This window comes from Chiloscyllium punctatum, chromosome 4, assembly GCF_047496795.1.
Source record: "Chiloscyllium punctatum isolate Juve2018m chromosome 4, sChiPun1.3, whole genome shotgun sequence".
NCBI lineage: Eukaryota > Metazoa > Chordata > Chondrichthyes > Orectolobiformes > Hemiscylliidae > Chiloscyllium > Chiloscyllium punctatum.
The window spans coordinates 89892279-89917739 of NC_092742.1; the positions used below are offsets into that span (position 1 = coordinate 89892279).

General features: G+C 45.2%; 1 protein-coding gene and 1 pseudogene across 1 annotated transcript in view; one reads left to right on the forward strand and one right to left on the reverse strand.

Moving 5' to 3' along the window:
- LOC140476517 (inositol-trisphosphate 3-kinase A-like) overlaps positions 1-25461 on the forward strand; it is an 87870-nt gene that overhangs the window by 37885 nt on the left and 24524 nt on the right. Inside the window, exon 2 of the mRNA XM_072569265.1 lies at positions 7237-7330. Coding sequence (XP_072425366.1) covers positions 7237-7330 — 94 coding nt within the window. The remainder of the gene's footprint in view (positions 1-7236; positions 7331-25461) is intronic.
- Positions 12706-13774, reverse strand: LOC140475892 (general transcription factor II-I repeat domain-containing protein 2A-like; annotated as a pseudogene).

Sequence of the window (25461 nt, forward strand, 5' to 3'; positions counted from 1 at the left end):
GATAACTCAGATCTCCTCACAAATCTGTTTCTCAATTTCTCTCTGACTATTAGGGGGTCTGTAATAAATCCCAGTAAAGTGATTATCCCTTTCTTATTTCTCAGTTCCACCCAAATAACCTCCCCAGATGTATTTCCAGGAATATCCTCCCTCAGTACAGCTGTAATGCTATTCCTTATCAAAAATGCCAGTCCCCCTCCTCTCTTGCCTCCCTTTCTATCCTTCCTATAGCATTTGTATCCTGGAACATTAAGCTGCCAGTCCTGTCCATCCCTGAGCCACGTTTCTGTAATTGCTATGATATCCTAGTCCCATGTTCCTAACCATGCCCTGAGTTCATCTGCCTTCCCTGTTCGGCCTCTTGCATTGAAATAAATGCAGTTTAATTTATCAGTCCTACCTTGTTCTCTGCTTTGTCTCTGCCTGCCCTGACTGTTTAACTCACTTCTTTTCTCAACTTAACCAGTCTCAGATTGATCTCTTTCCTCGCTATCTCCCTGGTATTCCCACCCCCACCCCGCGCGCGCACACACACACACACACCTTACTAGTTTAAATCCTCCTGAGCAGCTCTAGCAAATCTCCCTGTCAGTATATTAGTCCCCTTCCAATTCAGGTGCAATCTGTCCTTCTTGTACAGGTCACTTCTACCCCAGAAGAGATTCCAATGATCCAAAAATGTGAATCCTTCTCCCATACACCAGCTCCTCACCCATGCATTCATCTGCTGTATCCTTCTATTCCTACCCTCACTAGCTCGCAGAACCGGGAGTAATCCAGATATTACAACTCTCGAGGATCTCCTTATTATATTCCTGCCTAACTATCTCTATTTCCCCTTCAAAAATCTCATCATTTTCCCTTCCTATGTTGTTGGTTCCAATGGGTACAATGACCTCCTGCTGGCCCCTCTCCCCCATGAGTACATTCTGTACCCTCTCTGCTATATCCTTGATCCTGGCACCAGGGAAGCAACACACCATTCTGATCTTTCATTGCTGGCCATAGAAACGACTGTCTGTGCCTCAAACTAGAGTCCCCTAACACAATTGACCTCTTGGAACCTGACATACCCTTCATTGCATTAGAGCCTGTCTTGATACTGTCTTGGCTGTTCTTGCTAAATTCCCCTGAGAATCCATCACCCCCTACATTTTCCATAATACTATGTTCTTTGAAATTGGGCAAGTTCATTGATGAAGCAGCTGAAGATGGTTGGGTCTGGGACACTACATTGATCATATATCTTGTCAAGCCCTTGAAAAATTATTTACATTTGATTGAGATCATCCCTCATTCTTTAAAAGTGAACATAGGTACACTTCACCTTCATCTCTCATCACAGCTTGAAGCATACATAAGCAAAGATGGTTAAATGATATTAGATGGAAGAGCATCAGTGAAACATATACACCAGCACAGTCTTGTCGGGCTGAATATTACTGTTCTGTGCATTCTGTGTAATATATCGAAAGTTTTTGCACATTATTCAACAAGAAAGACACCTATCCACCATTTTATACATTCCCTCCCATCACAATCAGTAGTGGCAATCTGGATCTTCCACAAGATTGTGGAGAGCACAAGTTAGGAGTGTGATGGATTATTCTCCACTCGCCTGGATGGGTGCAGTTCCAACAACACTCAAGAAGCTTGACACCATTCAAGACAAAGTAGCCTGCTTGATAGGTATCTAATTCACTCACACTAGAAGCAGTGTGCACTCAACCAAGTTTCTTTGCATCTGTGCCACTGGAGGGGACAAGGGCAGCAGAGACATGGGATAACTGCGAGGTCCCCTCCAAATTTGACTTGGAAGTATATTGCTGTTTCTTCATTGTCACTGGGTCAAAATCTTTCCTTGCAAACATCACTGAGATTATACTGCTATGACTCAAGGAGACAGCTCACCACCAACTTCCAAGGGCGACAGGGGGCAGGCAATAACGGTAGCTTCATTCACATCCCGTGAACAACTTTGCAAGATAGCATGGAGGGAATTTGCTTGCAAAGCCAAGGCTAATGATGAAATATTTAAAGGTAGCAGTGTTTCTGCCCACCTGCCTTGCTGCCAGTATTTTGTGCTCAAAGTATGCAAGGCACGCTGTCTCACAGATAACCATAAGAATGGGATGAGTTGCTCTACCTGGAAAATGTTTCCACAGGAAGCAGAGTTATTGTGGCCTCACAGCTATCCTGAGTGTAGTGGTTACATACAGACTGGAGGCTAGGTGAGTGGCAGGGCAAAGGCATCTGCTACTTCACAAATAACATAACTTGCTGCTGTTCTCACCATTTTCCAACCCCCTGCTAGGTTACAGGTGGTAGCTTCAGAGAATTTGTCTGTGACATATGGGGGATACGTGGTTAACATTCACCGGCTGCAGAGGGCATCATTGTTGATGCCTGCTCCGCAAACTGTGTCAGTGTGGACTGGTTAAACAATGAGTGGTCACTGACAAGGCAAGCAAGAGCTCTGGCCAATTACTTCTGGTCCTAACAAGACTCAACAAGGCATATTATAGCCCTGTCTGGTGTTGTTTGTGGAAAGGATTTTTCCTCTTGCAGGAGAATTTGGAAGTAAGGGTCACTGTTTAAAATTAAAGGCTACCCATTTAAGACAGATAAGCAATCTTGAGTCCATGCTGAAAACTACTGGCACGAGATGTCTGGACAATGAAATGATCGGTATTGTGATCACCTCCAGTCTGAATCCAGATTAAAACCAACAGATCTTAGTAAATTTTGAATGCTTTTATACCTGTCCATACATGGTTTTCACTCTGAGACTTTGCAAATCTCTTCCTCAAGAGACAGAGGAAACGGATTCCTTGAATACTCTTAAAGCAGAGGTGTACAGATTCTTGAAGAGTAAGCGGGTGAAGTGTTATCAGCAATGTGGAGTAATCAGATGCACCATGATCCTGTTGAATGTTTGAAGGGCCAAATGGTATAATCCTGCTCCTAATTTTTCTGCTAATGAGGACAAAAAGTGGCTTACTCCTACCCTGTGTAATCCAATTCTGCATAAGGAAATGCTCGGACTAATAATCCAGAGAACATGAGATCAGAGTCTACTATGCCACTTTGAGACCTAACTGTAGAAAGCTGATGTTTATTCAGCATTCTAAGGGCTACATATTGTGAACTGTGTGCAGTTAATATTTATTCATCGTGGTAAAGATTGTGTTAGCGTGTATTGGTAACATTGATATTCTTTCAGCATGGTAAGGATTATTTATGTGTTATTATGTAAAGTCAGTATTTATTCAGCATGGTAATGATTGTTTAGTATGTAATTATGTGAAGTTAGTATTTATTCAGCATGGTGAGGATTGTTTCGTGTGTAACTGATGAAGTTCCTTCCTGTACATTAAGTTAGACATGTGCTGCTCATTAATGCAGCTTGATGACTGCCTTTACCCTAACAAGGGCTGAGCTGTTGCTACTTGTCTCATACAGTGAGACAAAAACAAGATTTCCTCTATTGTTGGTTCCCCCCCCCGCAGCTGTCCATGAGAGAACACAGAGCTCTGCTGGAGCCACATGTGCACCTTGTCAGCCGGCTCTTTCACAACTAAAACTCACATGACCTTTTCTGTTTAGTTCTGAAACAGTCGTGCAGCGAGTTCCTGTTTTGAATGGAGTGACATTTGTGGCGTTCAGCAGCAGAGTTACCGCAGCATTTGCATTTAAAATGTCTGGAGGAAGTTGTAGCAGAAAAAAACAAACTGACAGCTCAAACCTCGGGTGGTACAGGAGCATGTACTGCAACTACTGCCTCAATGTCTTACTAAACTTGTAAAACCGCTAATGCAGCTGGATGTAAATATGCAATATTCAGTTTTTAAATTGGGAATCACTAAAGGCAACCAAAACCTTAAGATCAACATCCCAGCCCCCACTATATATTTTTTAACAATACTTCGCATTATAGTCCCTTAAAGTGACAGATGGGACCACTTGCTCACACAGAGTGAGCACATTCACGTTGAAATGCCTATCTGTGATATATTTTGATACAATGGTGTCTTGATTCCAAATAATGCAGACTAGAATCTCAGACAAAAGCTTGGTTTTTGATTACTACCCCCACAACATTGTTTCAGCAACGCCCCCTTTGTAGAAACAGAAAGTGCTGGTATTAGCCTCTGCAGTTCTGGCAGCCTCCATGCAGAGAAACAAAGGTAACGTTTCGAGTTAAATATGACTCATCTTCAGTGCAAGTAAAAGCAGAAGGCCATGTGCCACCCTGAGTCTCCCTCACCATTCAGTTGGATCATTGTTGACCTGTACCAATATATGCCATCACAATCTCCTATTCCTTTGCTTCCTTATCCCTCATCTGTCCAGTGTTTCCTCAAACCCATTTATTGAATGGGGTTGCATAACTGAAAGAAGCTGGGATCAAATGGCCTTTGTGAAGCCACTTCTGCTTTATGAATGAGTAACTGGAGGCCATCAATAATACAATTGACATAAGAAGTCAAACCGAGAGGAAGTATCTTTCTTTGGAGAGTGTGGAACTCAAGACCACAGGGAACGGTTATTGAGAACAGTATTAATTCACTTCAGGGGGAGCTGGGCAAGGTGTGCGGGGGAGAGAACAAAGGCGAATGATCAATTTTGTTGAGAAAGGCTAGGAGAAAGCTCAAGTGAGGTATAAACACTAGTTGGGCTGAATGGCCTACTTCAGTGCTGTTTGTCCAATGGACTCCTACTCTTCACCCCCACGGGTGGTGAGTTCCACATTGTCACCATACTCTGATTTTCTTCTGAATTCCCTTCTGGATTTCGAGGTGACAATCTCATATTGATGGCCTCTATTAGTACTCTTCCCTACAAGAGGAAACATTCTCTCTGGATGACACTGTCAAAACCTTCAAGCTAACATGATTTTAAAAATCTCTATTCATCATTGGCGGTCTCTCGCAGATGAGGATGACTCTCTTCCATTCTCAGGGTGAGTCCATGGGTGGCTGTACACACTGGTGCGGCTTCCATAGGCTGTTCACACTTGGGGAAGAAGCTGATCTCAGGAAGGGGCGTTGGTATGGCAGCGCACTCCTTGTGCAATTTTCGTCTGGCTTCCGCTTTTTCCCGAGAGCAAGTCTCAAGGTAATCGACACCTTCCTGGTATTCCTCCTCCACTTTGAACAGTCTTGGACCAGTGATTCCTAGGGGTTGTGGGAGTGCTGAATTTCACCAGCAAGGCCTTGAAGGTATCCCTGAAGTAGTTCCTCTGTCTACCTGGGCCTTTTAAATCTCTATCAGGTGATTCCCGAAGCCCTTCTCTTCCCCCCCCCCCCCCGTCCCCGTCCCCGTCCCCACCCTCCTTCCCAAGAGTAAAGAAATCTTTCCTAGTATTTATACTCAGTCATTCTGAATCATTCTTGAGAATTGTCTCTATAACCTCTGGCTCCATTTCTTTTCTAGGGGTGGCACGGTGGCTCAGTGGTTAGCACTGCTGCCTCACAGCACCAGGGTCCCACGTTCTATTCCAGCCTCAGGCAACTGTCTGTGTGGGGTTTGCACGTTCTCCCCGTATCTGTGTGCGTTTCCTCTGGGTGCTCCGGTTTCCTCCCACAGTCCAGAGATGTGCAGGTCAGGTGAATTGGCCATGCTAAATTGCCCATAGTGTTAGGTGCATTAGTCAAGAGGGAAAAGGGTCTGGGTGGGTTTCTCTTTGGAGGGTCAGTGTGAACTGGTTGGGCCGAAGGGCCTGTTTCCACATTGTAGGGAATATAATATATAATAATATAAAATGCTGACCAGGATTGCAGATAACATTCTGCATGAGGTCTTTCCTTAGTTTATTCTTTCATGAGATATGGATATCACTGACAAAGCCAGCATTTGCTAGCCATCTGTACTCAGCCATGAAACTTAATTATTTATTTGTTCATCAGAGAGGGCAGTTTAGAATCAACCACATTTATACGGATTTGGAGTCACATGTTAGCCAGACCAGGTATGGATGGCAGACTTCCATCCCTAAAGGATATCAATGAATCAGATGGGTTTTTAATAATAATCGATGATTTTAATAATAATCGATGGTTGCTATCACTGAGCACTGCTTTGTAATTCAAGATGTTATGAATTGAATTTAAAATCCAGCATATTGAGATTTGAACCCAAATCTCCAGGACTTGAACCTGTCCACCTGGATTGCCAGTTCAGTCTCAGTAGCACCGTGTCACCATCTCCCCCGATAACCTCCTTACTTTTCAATCCTATCCCTTCAGTAAAACAAGTGGTGCTTGGTTTGTATACATAGCCTCAGTAGCCCAACATTTAGTGATTGTTGTGTGTGTACCCTGATCCCTGGGTCACTCTACCTCACCTAGACTTGCATTCTCCAAGTAATTAAGCGACCCCTCAATTCTTTCTGATGCAATGTACCACTACATATTTATCTGAGTTTTACTCCCACTTGACTTTCCCCACTGAGCTTCACTGATTCAAGAGCCTGTCTCAGCCTTGAATATAGTCAATGACCCAGCTTCCACCATTCCTAATGTAAAGTTTCATGCCATTAAGAGAGAAGAAATTCAGCGTCCACACCATCTTACAAACAGGTGACCCGTATTCTTAAATTATGTTTGCTTATTTGGCTCGATGGCTGGTTTGCGATGAAAGTGATGCCAACAGTGTGGGTTCAATTTCTGCACTAGCTGAGGTCTCTGTGAAGGTCTTGCCATCTCAACCTTGCCCCTTACTGGATGCCTGGCCTTCCTCAGATTAAATCACCACAAATTACCTCTCTCTCCACTGAGAGAATAGTCTTCTTGGACTATGGTGACTTTGCATTACTTAAAGGTTTTACTTGAAGGGAAAAATACCCTCTCAGCATCTACCCTGTCAAATCCCTCAAAATCTTTTGTGTTTTAATAAGGTCCCTTCTAATTCTTTTAACCACCAATGAGTATTTGTCTAACCTGCTCAATCTCTGTACATAAGGCAGTTCTTTCATCCCAGGAAACAATCTGGTGAACCTTCTGTGAACATTGATATTTTCTGTTGTGGTGGATGAAAGGGCATTGTAACTGGAGACTGAATGTTTCCCATTGTCTGTCTGTCCCAATGCTTACCTTTATTTTGTTCCTTTCCTTCATGCATCCCTGCATGCAATCCAACCTGGCAATGTTTCTGTGTGAACAGTGCTTTAATTGAAACTTGAGAAGTCTGACAAGGGAGAGATCTTAACTTCTCCCATCATGTTTTTTTTAACAGAACAAATCCTGGAAGAAGGCAAAATCAATAGTCCACGTCTCTTCCTTCCCGTTCAAGAAACGATATTCATGGATTCAATTGGCTGGTCATTCAGGTAAGTGATTTCTGAACCATTTAAATCCAGAAGTAATGTTAATTTGGAAAATGACATTTTTCTTACTGCTTCCTTCTTACGCGATGTAATCAAAGAAAGAACCTTCCTTTATTCAGTGGTTTTCACCACCTTGGGATATCCATAGCCAACATATTACTTCTGAAGTGTTGCAATGTCGGAGAACACAGCCATCAGTTTACGCACAGTAAGGGTGCACATTTAGCAATGTGATAATGGCTGTATGATCTGTTACAGTAATTATGCTGGAGCATCAGTATTGGGTGGAAAACTGTACCAAATGCCCCAGTTATTGAAAATGTATTCAGTATGGGATGTGAGTCTCACTAGCTGAGCCAGTATTTATAGCCCCATACCGAGTTGTTCCTGAGAAGGTATTAGTGAGCTGCTTTCTTGAGCAGCTGCAACTGCAGCCCATGTGCTGTAGGTTGGCCCACAATGGCATTGGGAAGGGAATTCCAGGAGTTTGACCCAGTGATTTTGAAGGAATGGGGATAGATTTCCAAGTCAGGATGGTGAGCAGCTTTGAGGGGAACTCGCTGATGTTGGCGTTCCCATGTAAGTGCTGCCCTTGTTCTTCTAGGTGGAAGTGGCCATGGGTTTGGTAGATGTTGTCTAAGGATCTTTGGTGAAGTTCTGCAGTGCATCTTGAGATGGTGGATACAGTATACTGCTGCTACTGAGCATCAGTGGTGGAGGGAATGGATGTTTGCAGCTGTGGCTCCAAACAAGCAGACTGCTTTGTCCTGGATGGTGTCAAGCTTCTTGGGTGTTCTTGGAGCTGCACCCATCCAGACAAGTGCAAACCATGCCATTACATTCCTGACTTATGTCTTGTAGATGATGGACAGGTTTTATGAAGTCAGGACGTGAGTTATTCGCTGCTATATTCCTAGCCTCCAACCTGCTCTTGTAGCCGCTGTATTTGTATGACCCATCTGGTTTCTGGTCAATGGTAATTCCTAGGATGTTGACAGTTGGGGATTCAGTGTTGGTAACAGCATTGGAGGTCAAGGGATGGTTGTTAGATTGCCTTTTATTGGAGATGGTTATTGCCTAGCATTAGTGTGACGCAAATGGTACTTGCCACTTATCAGTCCAAACCTGGATATTGTCCAGGTGTTGTTGTATTTGGATGTGGACTGTTTCAGTATCTGAGGAGTTGTGGACAGTGCTGCACATTATGCAATCATCGGTGATCAACCCCACTTTAAACCTGATGGTGGAGGGAAAGTCGTTGACGAAGCAGCAGAAGATGGTTGGGTCTCGGACACTATCCTGAGGGACTCCTGCAGAGATATCCTGGAGCTGAGATGACTGACCTCAAACAACCACAACCATCTTTCCAATGTGTTAGGAATGACTCTAACCAGTGGAGAGTTTTCTCTGATTCCCACGATCTTCAGTTTTGCTCAGGCTCCCTGGTACCACAAGCACAGCCTTTATGTCAGACATTGGTTACTGTCACGTCACATTCTGCTCTTTTCTCAAAGCTGGGCGTCACTGAGCAGGTTATTGCTGAGCAGGTGCTGCATGATAGCACTGTTGATGACACCTTCCATCACTTTACTGATGTGTGAGAGTAGGCTGATGGGGTGGTAATTGGCGAGGTTAGATTTGTCCTGCTTTGAGTGTAAAGGACATACCCGGGCAATTTTCCACATTGTTGGGTAGATGCCAGTGTTGTAACTGTACTGGAAAAGTTTTGCTATGGGAGTGGCAATCTCCAGAGCACAAGTCTTCAGTACTATTACTAGAATGTTGAGTGAGCCTTTGTGGGACCCAGTGTCTCCAGCCATTACTGGGTATCACGTGGAGTGAATCAGGTTGGCTGAAGATTGGTATCTGTGATGCTGCAGACCCCTGGCCGAGTCCAAGGTGGATCATCCACTCGGCACTTATGATCAAGATTGTTGCAAGTACTTCCACCTTATCTTTTGCACTGAGGTGCTGGGTACTTCCGTCAGTGATAAAGGGTTATTTGTGGAGCTTCCTCCCCCAGTAAGTTGTTTAATTGTCTGCCATCATTCATAACAGGTGGCAGGACTGCAGAGTTTAGGTCTAATCTGTTGGTTGTGGGTTTGCTTACCTCTGACTATCACTTGCTGCTTAATTTGTTTGGCATGCAAGGAGTAGAGTCGGTACCTTCACCAGGTTGACACCTCATTTATAGGTATGCCTGGTGCTGCTCCTGGCATGTTCTCCTCCACTCTCAGTTGAACCAGGTTTGATCCCCCTGGCTTAATGGTAATGGTTGAGTGGCAGATCCATGAGATTGCTGATTACGCTGGAGTACAACTCTGCTGCTGCTAACGGCCCACAGCACCTCATGGATGCCCACTCTTGAGTTGGTAGATTTGTTCAAAGTCTGTCTGATTTAGCATGGTGATAACGACACACGACACGATGGAGGGTATTCTCACTCATCTCCACAAGGACTGTGCGGTGGTCACTCTCACTGATATGAGCTGAAAATGTGTTGCTGGAAAAGTGCAGCAGGTCAGGCAGCATCCAAAGAGCAGGAGAATCGACGTTTCGGGCATCAGCCCTTCTTCATGAAATTTCCTGAAGAAGGGCTGATGCCCGAAACGTCGATTCTCCTGCTCCTTGGATGCTGCCTGACCTGCTGCGCTTTTCCAGCAACACATTTTCAGCTCTGATCTCCAGCATCTGCAGTCCGCACTTTTTCCACTCTCACTGATATGGTCATGGACAGATGCATCTGCAGCTGGCAGATTGGTAAGGAAGAGGTCAAGTATGTTCTTTCCTCTTGTTGGTTCCCTCACCACCTGCTGCCGAAACAGTCAAGCAACTTTAGGATCTGAGCAGCTTAATCAGTAGGACTTTTGGCTAAGGATATTGAAGCAAATAACATAACCTCATTGTAAGTACTGTTCATATAGCTGTTTGTTCCAGCAGTGGTTTGCAGTCGTGCTGAAGCCAAGGGGTGTGTACAAATGAGGCTTTGTTCGCCAACAAGTAGCTGATTGACAATTGATCACCACTCCATGGACCAATGACAAACAACTTCTGAATGCCAACAGCAATGTGATTGGGCCCCAGGAAGCTGAACGGCTTGTGGGTGTGAATGTTTGAGAGAAGCCATTGATTCCCCGCAAGGGCAGGAACTGTTTCTATTCTCTGCCATAAAAAATAAATATCTTAATCCCGATGAAAGTCAAGTAAATTTTCATCAGCAGTTGCTATAAGTGTGGCACTTAAATGAATAAACCAGAGAATTTATAAGGGTGAACCAGTCACCCTTACCTTTTGCAAGCAAGTGAAAGTATCTGAAGAAGGATAATCAAGGATGGGTGCATCCTGATAACAAGCTAAAAGGACCATCTCAATGATACCTGTGGACAGGGATCACTGATGTGCCTTCCCAGTCTTTCCCTCTGTCCATTACACCCATGTTTCTTTGGCTCTCTCTATGTGTGTTGGAGAGTTTTCATAAGTAGGTTAGAATCTATAGCTAAACGATTTTTTTTGTATTAAATCATTATTTTTATTAGGTATAAAGAACGGGTCCAGTTTTGATTACATTAGAATCCCTACAGTGTGGAAACAGGCGCTTCGGCCCAACAAGTCCACACCGAAGAGTAACCCACTCAGAACCATTTCCCTCTCACTAATGCGCCTAACACTATGGGCAATTTAGCATGGCCAATTCTCCTGACCTGCACATCTTTTGGATTGTGGGAGGAAACTGGAGCACCTGGAGGAAACCCACGCAGACACAGGGACAATGTGCAAACTCCACACAGACAGTTGCCCAAGGTTGGAATTGAACCTGGGACCCTGACACTGTGAGGCAGCAGTGCTAGCCACTGAGCCACCATGCCGCCCCGTTTGTCTATCAACTGGGTCTAAATAACAGATAAACTGAGGAAGTTGCACGATTTAATAACATCTTTATAAACATAACGTTTATAATGACTCTTCGAATAGCAGGGCTTGATTTCCAGCGTGCTAACCCAGTGAGGCGAAACATTGAGGCTTCCCAGGCAATTCTGTCCTGACTGTATATCTACTGTGCCAACAACTCTGCTGGGCTTGTCCAGCGGTAGGACAGGACAAATCCAAGGATGGTGATGGTGGGGTCTTGGACATTGTCTGGAAGGTATAATTCCATAAGTGTGACTGTGTCAATTTGTGGTCTGACTAGTCTGTAAAACAGATCTCCCAATATTTGCATAAGCTCCCAGATGTTGGTAAGGAGGGTCGATGGGGCTGTTTTGCCTTTGTCATTTCCAGTGCTAGTGTCGATGCCAGATGATCCAAATGATTTTATTTGTTTTTTGTGACTTTTTATTGGGTTGATACAATTGTGTGACTTTCTAAGCTGTTTCAGAAGGCGGTAAAGATTCAATCAAATTGCTGCAGGTCTGGAGTCATTTGTAGTTCCAATCAGGTAAGGATGCCAGATTTCCTTTGTTAAAGAACATTAGTGAACCAGATGACAATCAATGACAGTTGACATATTCATCTTTACAGTTTTAATCCCAGATTTCTTTTTTATTTTTGACTTCAAATCCCACTCCCTGCTGCAGTGGGATTCGAACATGCATCCCCAGAACAATTCATGAATCTCTGGACTATGAATCCATCAAAGCAATGGCATGGCATCATCTGCATCCAATGACAGACAGGCCCATCAGTTGAGATCCTTGCCTAAAATTCAGCCCCTCTGTCAGTCGCACGTTCCCACAACACTACACAGGAATGTTGTCCTGGATTATGAGCTCTGAGACCTAGACTGACTGGAACACACAGCTATTAAACATCAGAACAAGAGTGCAATTGCCTGATCCTCAATAATGGGCCTATTTTTGTAATTAAATCATGGAGTCATAGAGTCACAGACCTGTAAAACATGGAAACCTTTCGATCCAACTTGTCATGCCAACCAGATATCCTAAATTAGTGTAGTCCTATTTGCCAGCATCTGGCCTATATCCCTCTAAACCAGGGCTGGGCATTTAATTCTTCCAAGGGGCCACATGAGAAACCCGAGTTGTGTTGGAGGGCCGAACCAACAATAAGTTGAACATAATTCTGCTCCTTATTAATTTTCTCCCATTTGTAAAAAGTACTAAATTATACAGTTTTGCACTGAAACTTATAAGCAAAAGAATAAGGATATTCTGTTACAATAAAGATATGAAATTGTGGAGTAGGTCAAATATAGATGAAATAAACAGTAAAAACACAAATTTCAGTATTTCATTTTATTTTTAACATGTTAATCTCACAAACCAGTAATGAAAAGTTGTTTCATTATTGTTCAGTATTACAAACAACAAACAACTCTATACAAAAAGCAAGAAGTGCTTTTGATGTTTTTCAGTTTATTTCACTTGTTTAGTGAGAAAACTCCAGTCTGTTTTGGGCTTGAACAAGTGACTGAAATCTGGTTAAATGTCTGAGGTGGATTTGCGAAGGACAGCTGAGAGGTGATCATCAGTGATAGAGGATCGGGATTTGGATTTGTTGAACTTCATCACTGAGAATGTCTATTTGCATATATAGGTAGATCCAAAGAGGACTAGAATCTTCTGAGCATGCCTCCTCATGTATGGAAAGTTCTCCTCTTAGAGGGAAGAGTAAAAATCAAGCAGTGAGACTGACCTAAAGTACTCTGCCAGAAGTGTGTCAGACTGCAGGTCAATGAGTTCAAGCTGAACATCACTAGGTGCATTCTCCACATTGCATGTAAATGGGCAAAAAATCATGTGCGTTTCATTCTCAACCGTTTTAAAGTCTTGAAATCACCTTGAAAATTCACCATGCAGTGCTTCTAACATCGATGAATACCTGTGGAGGTCATCGGCTGAAGGTGCGGCTTCCTTCAGTGTTGGCAAGTGGGTGAGAATGTTGTCCTCCATTTGGCTTGAGAGAAGCTGCAACTTTCTCATAAAAGCCTTCACCAAGTTGTACAGTTCATGTACAAAAAGGCCCTTCCACTGCAGTTTCACATTTAGTTCATTCAACAGCAAAACCAAGGTCTGCAATCCAGTCTGCATCTGAAAGCTGTGGAATGCCATTCCCTTTCTTCACACAGAAATCTTGAATCTCTTCTCTCAGGTCCCATACACTTTTCAGCATTTTGCCCAGGCTGAGCCACCTGACAGCTGTGGGGTAGCCTATGTCACGATGTTCAGTCTCATTTTCCTCCAAAAGTGCAACAAACTGCCTGTGATTCAAAGCTCTTGCCCTGATGAAGTTAACTATTTTAGTTACAACATCAACCACATGGTTAATTTTTAACACTGACTTACACAACACTTCCTGATGTAAAATACAATGGAAAAATGCCAATTTCTGTTCAGGGTCAATTTCTGTCACTTTATCCTGCATTCTCTTTAAGTGTCCAACATTTTTTCCCGTTAGATTTGGACAACCATCTGTTGTCACACCCGCCATCTTGTCCCATTTTAGTCCCAATGTGCATTTACCTCCGTGAACAAATCATTACCAGTTGTTGTTCCTTTCATTGACTTGCATGGCTGCCAGCTCCTCCGTGATCTTAAAGTACATAGTTATCCCACGTACGAAGATGAGTAGCTGGGCTGTATCACGTATGTCACAGCTCTCATCCAAAGCCAAGGAAAAAAAGTCAAAGTTGACCGCTCTGTGCTGCAGCTGAAGCTCCAGATTTCTCGCACTGCCCCCAGTCCTTCTCGATACAGTGCGTCGGGAGAGGGGCACATTCTCAAATGACTCCTTTTTCTCTGGGCATATTAGTTCTGCAGAGTCCAACAAGCACAACTTAATAAACTCTCCATCAGAAAATGGTTTACTGTTTCTGGCGATTTTGTGGGATATGACTTGTCTTGGCGTGAGCTGACATTTTGAGAGCTAGCCAGCAAGCATCACTTCTAGCTGTTCATGCACGCACATACACACGCATGTGCGTCCATACATAAATAAAAACAAATATCCTTTTCAAACCAAAAGCAACGTAGTTGTATTGCATGCACGGCGTAAATACTTTTTCATTTATGTTCTAATTTAAGATTGACCTCATGCGGGCCGGACAGGAACAACTAAAGGACCCGATATGGCCCGCGGGCTATAAAATGCCCAGGTCTGCTCTAAACCCTTCCCATTCAGCTCCCCATCCTTTTAAATGTTGCAATTATACCAGCCTCCACCACTTTCTCTGGCAGCTCGTTCCATACATGCACCATCCTCTGCATGAAAAAGTTGCCCCTTAGAGCCCTTTCAAATCTTTCCCCTCTTGGACTGCCAGAGAACCGCCAGAGCTAAGCAGTTTCAAAATTAATATACAGCATCCAAAACCTCCCATAAAATCACATTGTGCTGGCACTTTAGGCTTCAAAATACCCAGTTTGTGTGTGCATGCAGATTTCCACCTTGTATAATGTCAGGCAAAAGTGGTTGTGGATCTCACTGTGGGTGCAGGGTACTCTATGGTCAGTCTTGCTACTTCCTGTTTTCTGTGATGTCTGTGGGCAGTTATCTTGCAAAGTTAGGAGGACAGACCGCCTACACGTTCAAATGTCAAGTCAGTTTATTTCAGGAAATGACATTCAAAAATAAAGCCCAACACTAAACCACCCCCACCATAACTTGTTGTCCAATGTTTTGACAAAGATCCTGGATTTAATACTCCCTTGCATGGCTATCAATATAAGGTCAGTTATTTAAGGCCGCTGATCAGGCCAGGCTGGATTTTATACCTATTGCATTCCGCACTCTTTCCCACTCCCAACCTCCCTCAAAGGATGAACTTTGACAGGGCTGGGAGGGGGCATGGATGGAGTTACTTTTCCACTCTTCCAATTCTGCACAGAACCTCTCTCCTGTCAGTTAGACCATCTTCTATATTCAAGGATATACTGAACTAGCAACCATCTTAGACGGTTTCATGTCCCACCGCAGTGGCTGCTGGAATTTAAATTTGAGTGGCAAATCTGGAGCATTGTGTTAGTCTTCACAATGGTGACCACAAAGTTATTTTTATTGATTTAACATAAAAACCCATCTGGCTCACTAATGTCCTTTAGGGAAGAAAATCTGCCATTCCTTTTGTGGTCTAGCCTACACGTGACTCCAGACTCAACAATATGGTTGAATCTTAACTGGTCTCTGAAATGGTCAAGCAAGGACTACTCAATTCAAGGTAGCTAGTTATCTGACAAAGGAGTAGCGTTCCAAAAGCTTGTACTTCCAAATAAACCTGTTGGACGATAACCTGATGTTGTGTGCTTTTTAACTTTGTCCACCCCAGTCCAACACCAGCACTTCCACACTAATGTGGGGAGGCTATGACAAATGAAAATGGTGACCATTAGGTCAATGGTCAGTTGAGGAGAGACCAGGATGTTTGGAAATGTTCATTGGGAAGTGAGCATGGAAGCATTCTTGAAGTGTTTTTCAAGAGCTGAGTATATTGCAGGGTGTTTTCACAGATGTAGCTGGGGATTTCATTTGCGATATTGTGGTTCTAGAACACATTAAGATTAATAAGGAAGGGCTAATAGATGTTTTAGAGAGTATGCAGGTACATAAATTGCTAGAGTCTGATGAGATGTATCCCAGACTGCAAAGGGAGGAGACTGCTGGGTCTTTGGCAGATATTTAATACTTCGCTGGTGACATGGCAGATGACTGGACAATAGCTAATACAGTTCTTTTCTTCAAAAAGGGCAACAGAGATAGGCCAGAAAGTTGTAGACCAGTTAGTCTGACATCTGTGGTCGGGAACTTATTGGAAAAAGATCTGAGGTATCTCATTAATCAATACTTAAGAGGAAGGGATTGATCAAAGTTAGTCAGCATGGATTTGTTAAAGGAAGATTCTGTCTGACTAATTTAATTGAGTTTTCGAAAAGGTGACGAAATATATCGATGAGGATAGTGCAGTTAGTATGGTTTGCATGGGCTTCAGTAAGGCCATTGACAAGATCCCATATAAAAGGCTAGTCCAAAAGCCCATGTGATCCAAGACAAGTTGGCAAACTATAAGTCTATTACAAATAGGAGGCAAAAAAATGAAGGTGGAGGGCTGTTTATTTAATTGGAAGCCTGTGACCAGTGATGTATCACAGGGATCAGTGCTGGGACCCTTGCTGTTTGTTATTTACAACAACAACTTGGATGTGAACGTAGCGGGTTTAATTAGTAAGTTTGCAGATGACATAAAAATTGGTGGTGTGGTTGATGGTAAAGAGGATGGTCTCAGGTTACAATCTGATATTGATCAGCTGCTAAATTGGGCAGAGCAATGGCAGATAGAATTTAATCCTGATAAGTCCAAGGTGATGCATTTTGGGAGGTCTAATAACATCTAATGCACAATGAATGATATGTCCCTCGGACTGAAGAACGAAAAGACTTTGGTGTACAAGTCATAGAGGTATACAGCACAGAAACAGACCCTTCAGTCCAACTCATCCATGCTGACCAGATATCCTAACCTAATATACTCCCATTTGCCGGCATTTGGTCCATATCCCTCTAAACCCTTCCTATCCATATACCCATCCAAATGCCTTTTAAATGGTGTAATTGTAGCAGCGTCCTCCACTTCCTCTGGCAACTCATTCCATACTCATACCACCCTCTGCATGAAAAAGTTCCCCTTTAGGTCCTTTTTATATCTTTCCCCTCACCCTAAACCTATGCCCTCTAGTTCTGGACTTCCCCCATCCCGGGAAAAAACCCTGTCTATTTATCCTATCCATGCCCGCATGATTTTATAAACCTCTATAAGGTCACCCCTCAGCCTCCAACGCTCTAGGGATAACAGTCCCAGCCTATTCAGCCTCTCCCTGTAGCTCAAATCCTCCGACACTTGTAAACCTTTTCTGAACCTTTTCAGGTTTCACAGTATCTTTCCAATTGGAAGGAGACCAGATTTGCACGCACTATTCCAACAGTGGCCTAACAATGTCCTGTACAGTCACAACTTGACCTCCCAACTCTTATACTCAATACTCTGACCAATAAGGGAAAGCATACCAAATGCCTTCTTCACTATCCTATCTACCTGTGACTCTACTTTCAAGGAATGATGAACCTGCACTCCAAGTGCTCAGCAACACTCCCTAGGACCTTATCATAAGTCCTGCTCTGATTTGCTTTTTCAAAATGCAGCACCTCACATTTATATAAATTAAACTCCATCTGCCACTGCTCAACCCATTGGCCCATCTGGTCAAGATCCCATTGTAATCTGAAGTTACCTTCTTCATTGTCCACTACACATCTAATTTTGGTGTCATCTCCAAACTTACGAACTATACCTCTGATGTTCACGTCCAAATCATTTATATAAATGACGAAAAGATAGAGGACCCAGGACCAATCCTTTTGGCACACCACTGGTCACAGGCCTCCAGTCTAAAAAGCAACACTCCACCACTACCCTCTGTCTTCTACCTTCGAGCCAGTTCTGTATTGAAATGGCTAGTTCTCTCTGTATTCCATGAGATTTAACCTTGCTAACCAGTCTCCCATGGGGAACCTTGTTGAACACCTTACTGAAGTCCATATAGATCACGTCTACCGCTCTGCCCTCATCAATCCGCTTTGTTACTTCTTTAAAAAACTCAATCAAGTTTGTGAGACGTGATTTCCCACACATAAAGCCATGTTGACTATCCCTAATCAGTCCTTGCCTTTCCAAATACATGTACTTCCTGTTCCTCAGTATTCCCTCCAACAATTTGCCCACCACCGACATCAGGCTCACTGGTCTATAGTTCCCTGGCTTTTCCTGACCACCCTTCTTAAACAGTGGCACCATGTTAGCCAACCTTCAGTCTTCCAGCACCTCACCTGTGACTATCGATGATACAAATGTCTCAGCAAGAGGCCCAGCAATCACTTCCCTAGCTTCCCACAGAGTTTTAGGGTACACCTGATCAGGTCAATTACACCATTTAAAAGGCATTTGGATGGGTATATGGATAGGAAGGGTTTAGAGGGATATGGACCAAGTGCCGTCAAATGGGAGTATATTAGGTTAAGATATCTGGTCAGCATGGATGAGTTGGACTGAAGGGTCTGTTTCTGTGCTGTATACCTCTACGACTTGTACACCAAAGTCTTTTCGTTCTTCAGGCCAAGGGACATATCTTCTACGCATTCCAAGACATCCAGCACTTCCTCCTCTGTAGTCTGGACATTTTTCAAGATGTCACCATCTATTTCCCCACATTCTATACCTTCCATGTCCTTCTCCACAGTAAATACTGATGTGAAATACTCGTTTAGTATCTCCCCCACCTACTGCGGTTTCACACATGGGCTGCCTTGCTGATCTTTGAGGGGTCCTATTCTCTCCCTAGTTACCCTTTTGTCATGAATGTAATTGTAAAACCCCTTTGGATTCTCCTTAACCCTATTTGCCAAAGCTATCTCATGTCCCCTTTTTGCCCTCCCGATTTCCCTCTTAAGTATACTCCTACTTTCTTTATACTCTTCTAAGGATTCACTCGATCTATCCTGTCTATACCTGACATATGCTTCCTTCTTTTTCTTAAACAAAACCTCAATTTCTCTAGTCATCCAGCATTCCCTATACCTACCAGCCTTCCCTTTCACCCTGACAGGAATATACTTTCTCTGGATTCTCGTTATCTCATTTTTGAAGGCTCCCATTTCCAGCCGTCCCTTTACCTGCGAACATCTGCCTCCAATCAGCTTTCGAAAGTTCTTCTAGGAGAAAGTGAGGACTGCAGATGCTGGAGACCAGAGTTGAAAAATGTGGTGCTGGAAAAACACAGCAGGCCAGGCAGCATCCGAGGAGCAGGAGAATCGACGTTTCGGGCATAAGCCCTTCTTCAGGAATGAGGCTAGTGCGCCAAGCGGCCCTGCTGTGTTTTTCCAGCACCACATTTTTCAATGCTGGTCATCCAGCATCTGCAGTCCTCACTTTCTCCTAGTTGATCTTAACCTACTGCTAATCCTCTTCCAAGGATGCCTACCTTGAAGAAGCTCTCCTCCTCCCTCTACAAGGATCTCAGTGAGTCCCTCTCTCACTGCACCCCCCCCCAGGTCATCTCCTCTGCCCTGAAGCTCTTCAGCCACGTCCTGAAACAGACTCGCTACCACAGCCACATCTCTTTCCTCAGCACCTGCCTACGGAACCGACTGATCCCGCACGGACTCCGGACTACGTTCAGACCAACACAATCTGGACCCAACCAGGACAACCAGTACCTGCAACAAATCCGAAGCCTCCAGCAACAGACCTTCCTCTGGATCCTCCGCTCCACACTCACAGCCATGCACCGCTACCTATACTCCCTGCAGTCAGCCCTGCCCCAGCTCAGGACAACACTCTCCCAGACCTGCAAAAGACCTTTGCTGTTCTTCATCCTCAGAAGAATTCATACACTGAACAAATGTTTTTTTCCTAGCCATATCGAACATCAAAGAAAGTAAGTACAAAAAACTTTCATGTACTCACCCTCACACTCCGGATTCCTCAACCGTTCCTGAACCTTCTTGCGACCTCCGGAACCGTTTGGGTGCCATTGCCCACGCGGCCACTGCAGCCACCACCGCCGTGGCGAACGGTGACATCACTTCCGCCCCCCACCGCTGCACGGACGACAGCCACCAGCGACCATGCAGCCTCCGCTATCACCACCCAGACAACCGCCTCCACGATCGCCAGGAAGACCATCGCCGACAGATACACGACTGCCGCGGGATCCACGGCTACCGGGACCAGCGCCGTTTCTGCCCTAACTCCACCCCCACTCCTAGCTCCTGCCCCACACCAGGCCCTAGCTCCCAGCCCTGCCGTATTTTCACCATCCCTCCAGACCTCCCCCTCTCTGAGGATGAACGATCAGTCCTCAGCAGAGGCCTCACCTTCATCCCCCTACGCTCCCAGATTAACGAGTTCGACACGCAGCTAGACATGGAGCAAGTCTTCCGCCGCCTTCGCCTCCGCACCTACTTCTGCAACCAGGATTCTTGCCCACCCTCTGACGACCCCTTCTCCCGCCTCCAACACACACCCCATCCACCTGGACACCCCGCGCTGGCCTCTTACCCGCCCTCGAACTTTTCATATCCAACTGCCGCCGCGACATTGACTGCCTCAACCTCTCCACCCCTCTCACCCACTCCAACCTCTCACCCTCACAACGCGCAGCCCTCCACTTCCTCCGGTCCAACCCCAACCTCACCATCAAACCGGCAGATAAGGGAGGCAAGGTGGTAGTTTGGCGCACCGACCCTTACACCACTGAAGCTGGACGCCAGCTCGCGGACACCTCCTCCTACTGCCCCTTGACTATGACCCCACCTCCCACCACCAAACCATCATCTCCCAGACCGTCCATAACCTCATCACCTCAGGAGATCTCCCATCCACCGCCTCCAACCTCACAGTCCCACAACCCCGCATCGCCCGTTTCTACCTCCTGCCCAAAATCCACAAACCTGACTGCCCCGGCCGACCCATTGTCCCAGCCTGCTCCTGCCCCACCGAACTCATTTCTGCATACCTTGACACGGTCCTGTATTCCTTAGTTCAAGAACTCCCCACCTACGTTTGGGATACCACCCATGCCCTCCACCGCCCCCATGATTTTTGCTTCCCCGGCCCCCAACGCCTTATCTTCACCATGGACATCCAGTCCCTATACACCTCCATCCCCCATCACGAAGGCCTCAAAGCCCTCCGGTTCTTCCTTTCCCGCTGAACCAACCAGTACCCTTCCACTGACACCCTCCTTCGACTGACTGAACTGGTCCTCACTCTGAACAACTTCACCTACCAATCCTCCTACTTCCTCCAAACCAAAGGAGTAGCCCTGGGCACCCACATGGGCTCTAGCTATGTCTGTCTCTTCATCGGATATATGGAACAGTCCATCTTCCGCAGCTACACTAGCACCACCCCCACCTTTTCCTCCGCTACATCGATGATTGTATTGGCGCTACCTCGTGCTCCCACGAGGAGGTTGAACAGTTCATCCACTTTACTAACATCTTCCACCCCGACCTCAAATTTACCTGGACCGTCTCAGACTCCTCCCTCCCCTTCCTAGACCTCTCCATTTCTATCACAGGCGACCGACTCAACACAGACATTTACTATAAACAGACCGACTCCCACAGCTACCTAGATTACACCTCCTACCACCCTGCCCCCTGTAAAAACGCCATCCCATATTCCCAATTCCTTCGCCTCCGCCGCATCTGCTCCCAGGAGGACCAATTCCACTACCGAACTACCCAAATGGCCTCCTCCTTCAAAGACTGCAATTTCCCCTCCGACGTGGTCAACGATGCTCTCCACCGCATCTCCTCCACTTCCAGCACCTTGAACCCCGCCCCTCCAATCACCACCAGACCAGAACCCCACTGGTCCTCACCTACCGCCCCACTAACCTCCGAATACATCGTATCATCCTCCGTCATTTCCGCCACCTCCAAACAGACCCCACCACCAGGGATATATTTCCCTCCCCACCTCTATCAGTGTTCTGGAGAGACCACTCCCTCCGCGACTTCCTCGTCAGGTCCACACCCCCCCCACCAACCCAACCTCCACTCCCAGCACCTTCCCCTGCAACCGCAAGGAATGCAAAACTTGCGCCCACACCTCCCCCCTCACTTCCCTCCAAGGCCCCAATGGATCCTTCTATATCTGTCGCAAATTCACCTGCACCTCCATACACATCACTTACTGTATCCGTTGTACCTGATGTGGTCTCCTATACATTGGGGAGACAGGCCGCCTACTTGCAGAACGTTTCAGGGAACACCTCTGTGACACCCGCACCAACCAACCCAACCGCCCTGTTGCTGAACACTTTAACTCCCCCTCCCACTCCGCCAAGGACATGCAGGTCCTTGGCCTCCTCCATCACCAGACCCTGACCACACGACGCCTGGAGGAAGAGCGCTTCATCTTCCGCCTAGGAACCCTCCAACCACACGGGATGAATGTAGATTTCTCCAGCTTCCTCATTTCCCCTCCCCCCACCTTATCTCAGTCCCAACCCCTGGATTCAGCACCGCCCTCTTGACCTGCAATCTTCTTCCTGATCTCTCCGCCCCCACCCCCTCTCCGGCCTATCACCCTCACCTCCTTCCACCTATCGTATTCCCAGCGCCCCTCCCCCAAATTCCCTCCCCCCCCCCCCCACCCTTTATCTCAGCCTGCTTGGCACACCCTCCTCATTCCTGAAGAAGGGCTTATGCCCGAAATGTCGATTCTCCTGCTCCTCGGATGCTGCCTGACCTGCTGTGTTTTTCCAGTACCACATTTTTCAACTTTTGAAAGTTCTTGCCTAATACCGTCAAAACTAGCCTTCCTCCAATTTAGAACTTCAACTTTTAGGTCTGGTCTATACTTTTCCATCACTATTTAAAAACTAATAGCATTGTGGTCGCTGGCCCCAAAGTGCTCCCCCAACTGACACCTCAATCACCTGCCCTGCTTTATTTCCCAAGAATAGGTCAAGTTTTGCACCTTCTCTAGTAGGTACATCCACATACTGAATCAGAAAACTTGTATTGTACGCACTTAGCAAATTCCTCTCTATCTAAATCTTTAACACTATGGCAGCCCCAGTCGATGTTTGGAAAGTTAAAATCCCCTACCATAACTACCCTATTATCCTTACAGATAACTGAAATCTCCTTACAAATTTGTTACTGAATTTTCCACTGACTATTAGGGTGTCTATAATACAATCCTATTAATACAATCCCTTTCTTATTTCTCAGTTCCACCCAAATAACTTCCCCAGATGTATTCCCAGGAATACCCTCCCTAAGTACAGCAGTAATACTATACCTTATCAAAAATGCCACTCCCCTCCTCTCTTGCCTCCCTTTCTATCCTCCTTGTAGCATTTGTATCCTGGAACATTAAGCTGCCAGTCCTGCCCATCCCTGAGCCATGTTTCTGTAATTGCTATGATATCCCAGTCCCATGTTCCTAACCATGCCCCGAGTTCATCTGCCTTCCCTGTTCGGCCCCTTGCACTGAAATAAATGCAGTTTAATTTATCAGTCCTACCTTGTTCTCTGCTTTGTCCCTGCCTGACCTGACTGTTTGATTCGCTCCCTTTCCCAATTGTACCAGTCTCAGATTGATCTCTTTCCTCACTGTTTCCTTGGGTCCTACCTCCTTACAAGTTTGAACCCTCCCAAGGAGCTCCATTAAGTCTCCCTACCAGTATATTAGGCCCCTTCCAATTCAGGTGCAATCCGTTCTCCTTGTACAGGTCATTTCTACCCCAGAAGAGATTCCAATGATTCAAAAATATGAATCCTTCTCCCATACACCAGCTCCTCAGCCACACATACAGCTGCTCTATCCTCCTTTTCCTATCCTCACTAGCTCGTAGCACCAGGAGTAATCCAGATATTACTATCCTCAAGGACGTCATTTTTTAATTCCTGCCTAACTTTCTATATTCTCCCTTCAGAATTTCATCCTTTTCCCTTCCTGTGTCATTGGTTCCAATGTGTACAATGACCTCATGCTGGTCCATCTGCCCCTTGAGAACATTCTGCACCCTCTCTGAGACATTCTTGATCCTGGGATCAGGGAGGCAACACACCATTCTGATTTTTCACTCCTAGCCACAGAAACGTCTGTCTGTATCTCTGACTAGACAGTCCCCTATCACAATCGATCTCTTGGAACCCAGCATATCCCTCATTGCATTAGAGCCTGTCTCGATACCAGAAATTTGGCTGTTTGTGCTACATTCCCCAGAGAGTCCACCACCCCTAATATTTTCCAAAACTGCATACTTATTTGAGATGGGGATAGCCACAGAAGACTCCTGCACTACCTGCCTACCCCTCCTGCTTTTCCTGGAGTTAACACATCTACCTGACTGTATCTGTGGCTTTTCTGCCTTCCTACAGCTGACGTCTATCACACCCCCTAGCTCTTGTAAATTCCTCATTGCCTCTAACTGTCGCTCCAACTGATCTATGCAATCCAAAAGAATTCACAACCAAACACACCTTCTGCAGACATAATCAACAGTAACATGGGAACTCTCCCTAAACTTTCACATCCGACAGGAAGAGCATATCACTCTACTAAAGGCTATCTTTGCTCCTTCATGATCGACAGACCCAGAAAATGCCCCGTCTTTTTGATCTAAAGATCAGTGCTCCAGGCTATTTTAGTACTTATGGTTTATATTTTTAAAATTTAATCAACAGACAGATTTCAATAAAACATACAATCAAGAAAGAATCCACTCTATTCAGTACTGCAAACTTATAGCAAGATTACATGTTGAAAACTATATACTTATCTGCTCCTGTGCTGTGAGCTCTCCCACACAGGTTCCTCCAAGATCAGCTGTGAATTTTGCTGTTTATTAATTTTTCCTAGATGCACTCTGATTTCCAGAGATACATGGACTCAAACAGCAAAGGCAGTAACTGTGCAGATTCACTGCTGTGTCCATTAGCAATGTTTGTTTCTTTCTCTCTCTCTCCCTCCTGACCATGTGTTCAATGCCTTTGTCTGTCTTTCCTCCTTTTAAAAGTGCCCTTGTTTTGACTTTTTTTGCCCCAAAGTTCTGAAAGAATGTAACAGCATATAAAAACAGTAATTGCTGTTCCTGGAATTCGAGGAAATCACCTCCAACACCTAAAATACCTCAAAAAAGGAGCAGCTCTTCCAGCCACAATTATTTCTGTCCTCCATCTTGGATTACCCAGAATCCTTCCACTGATCCCTGAAAGTGTCAGCACAGGGTGGTGAAGAAGACATATGGGATGCTTTCCTTCATTCACCAGGGAATAGACTATTGGAGCAAGGAAGTCTTGTTACAACTATATGAAATATTGCCCAGGTAACGGCATGCAGTTCTGGTCACTGCACTATCGGTCGGATTCGGAGGAGATTCACCAGGATATAGCCTGGGATGAAAAGTCTCAGTTATGAGGAGAGACTGGGTAGGCTGGGTTTGCTTTCCTTGGAGCAAAGGAAGCTGGGGGAGATCTGATTGAGGTATACAAAAGTTTGAGAGGCATAGACAGAGTGCATAGAACATTCCAGCGCAGTACGGGTCTTTCGACCCTTGATGTTGCGCCCCCCTGTGAAACCAATCTGAGCCCATCTGACCTACACTATT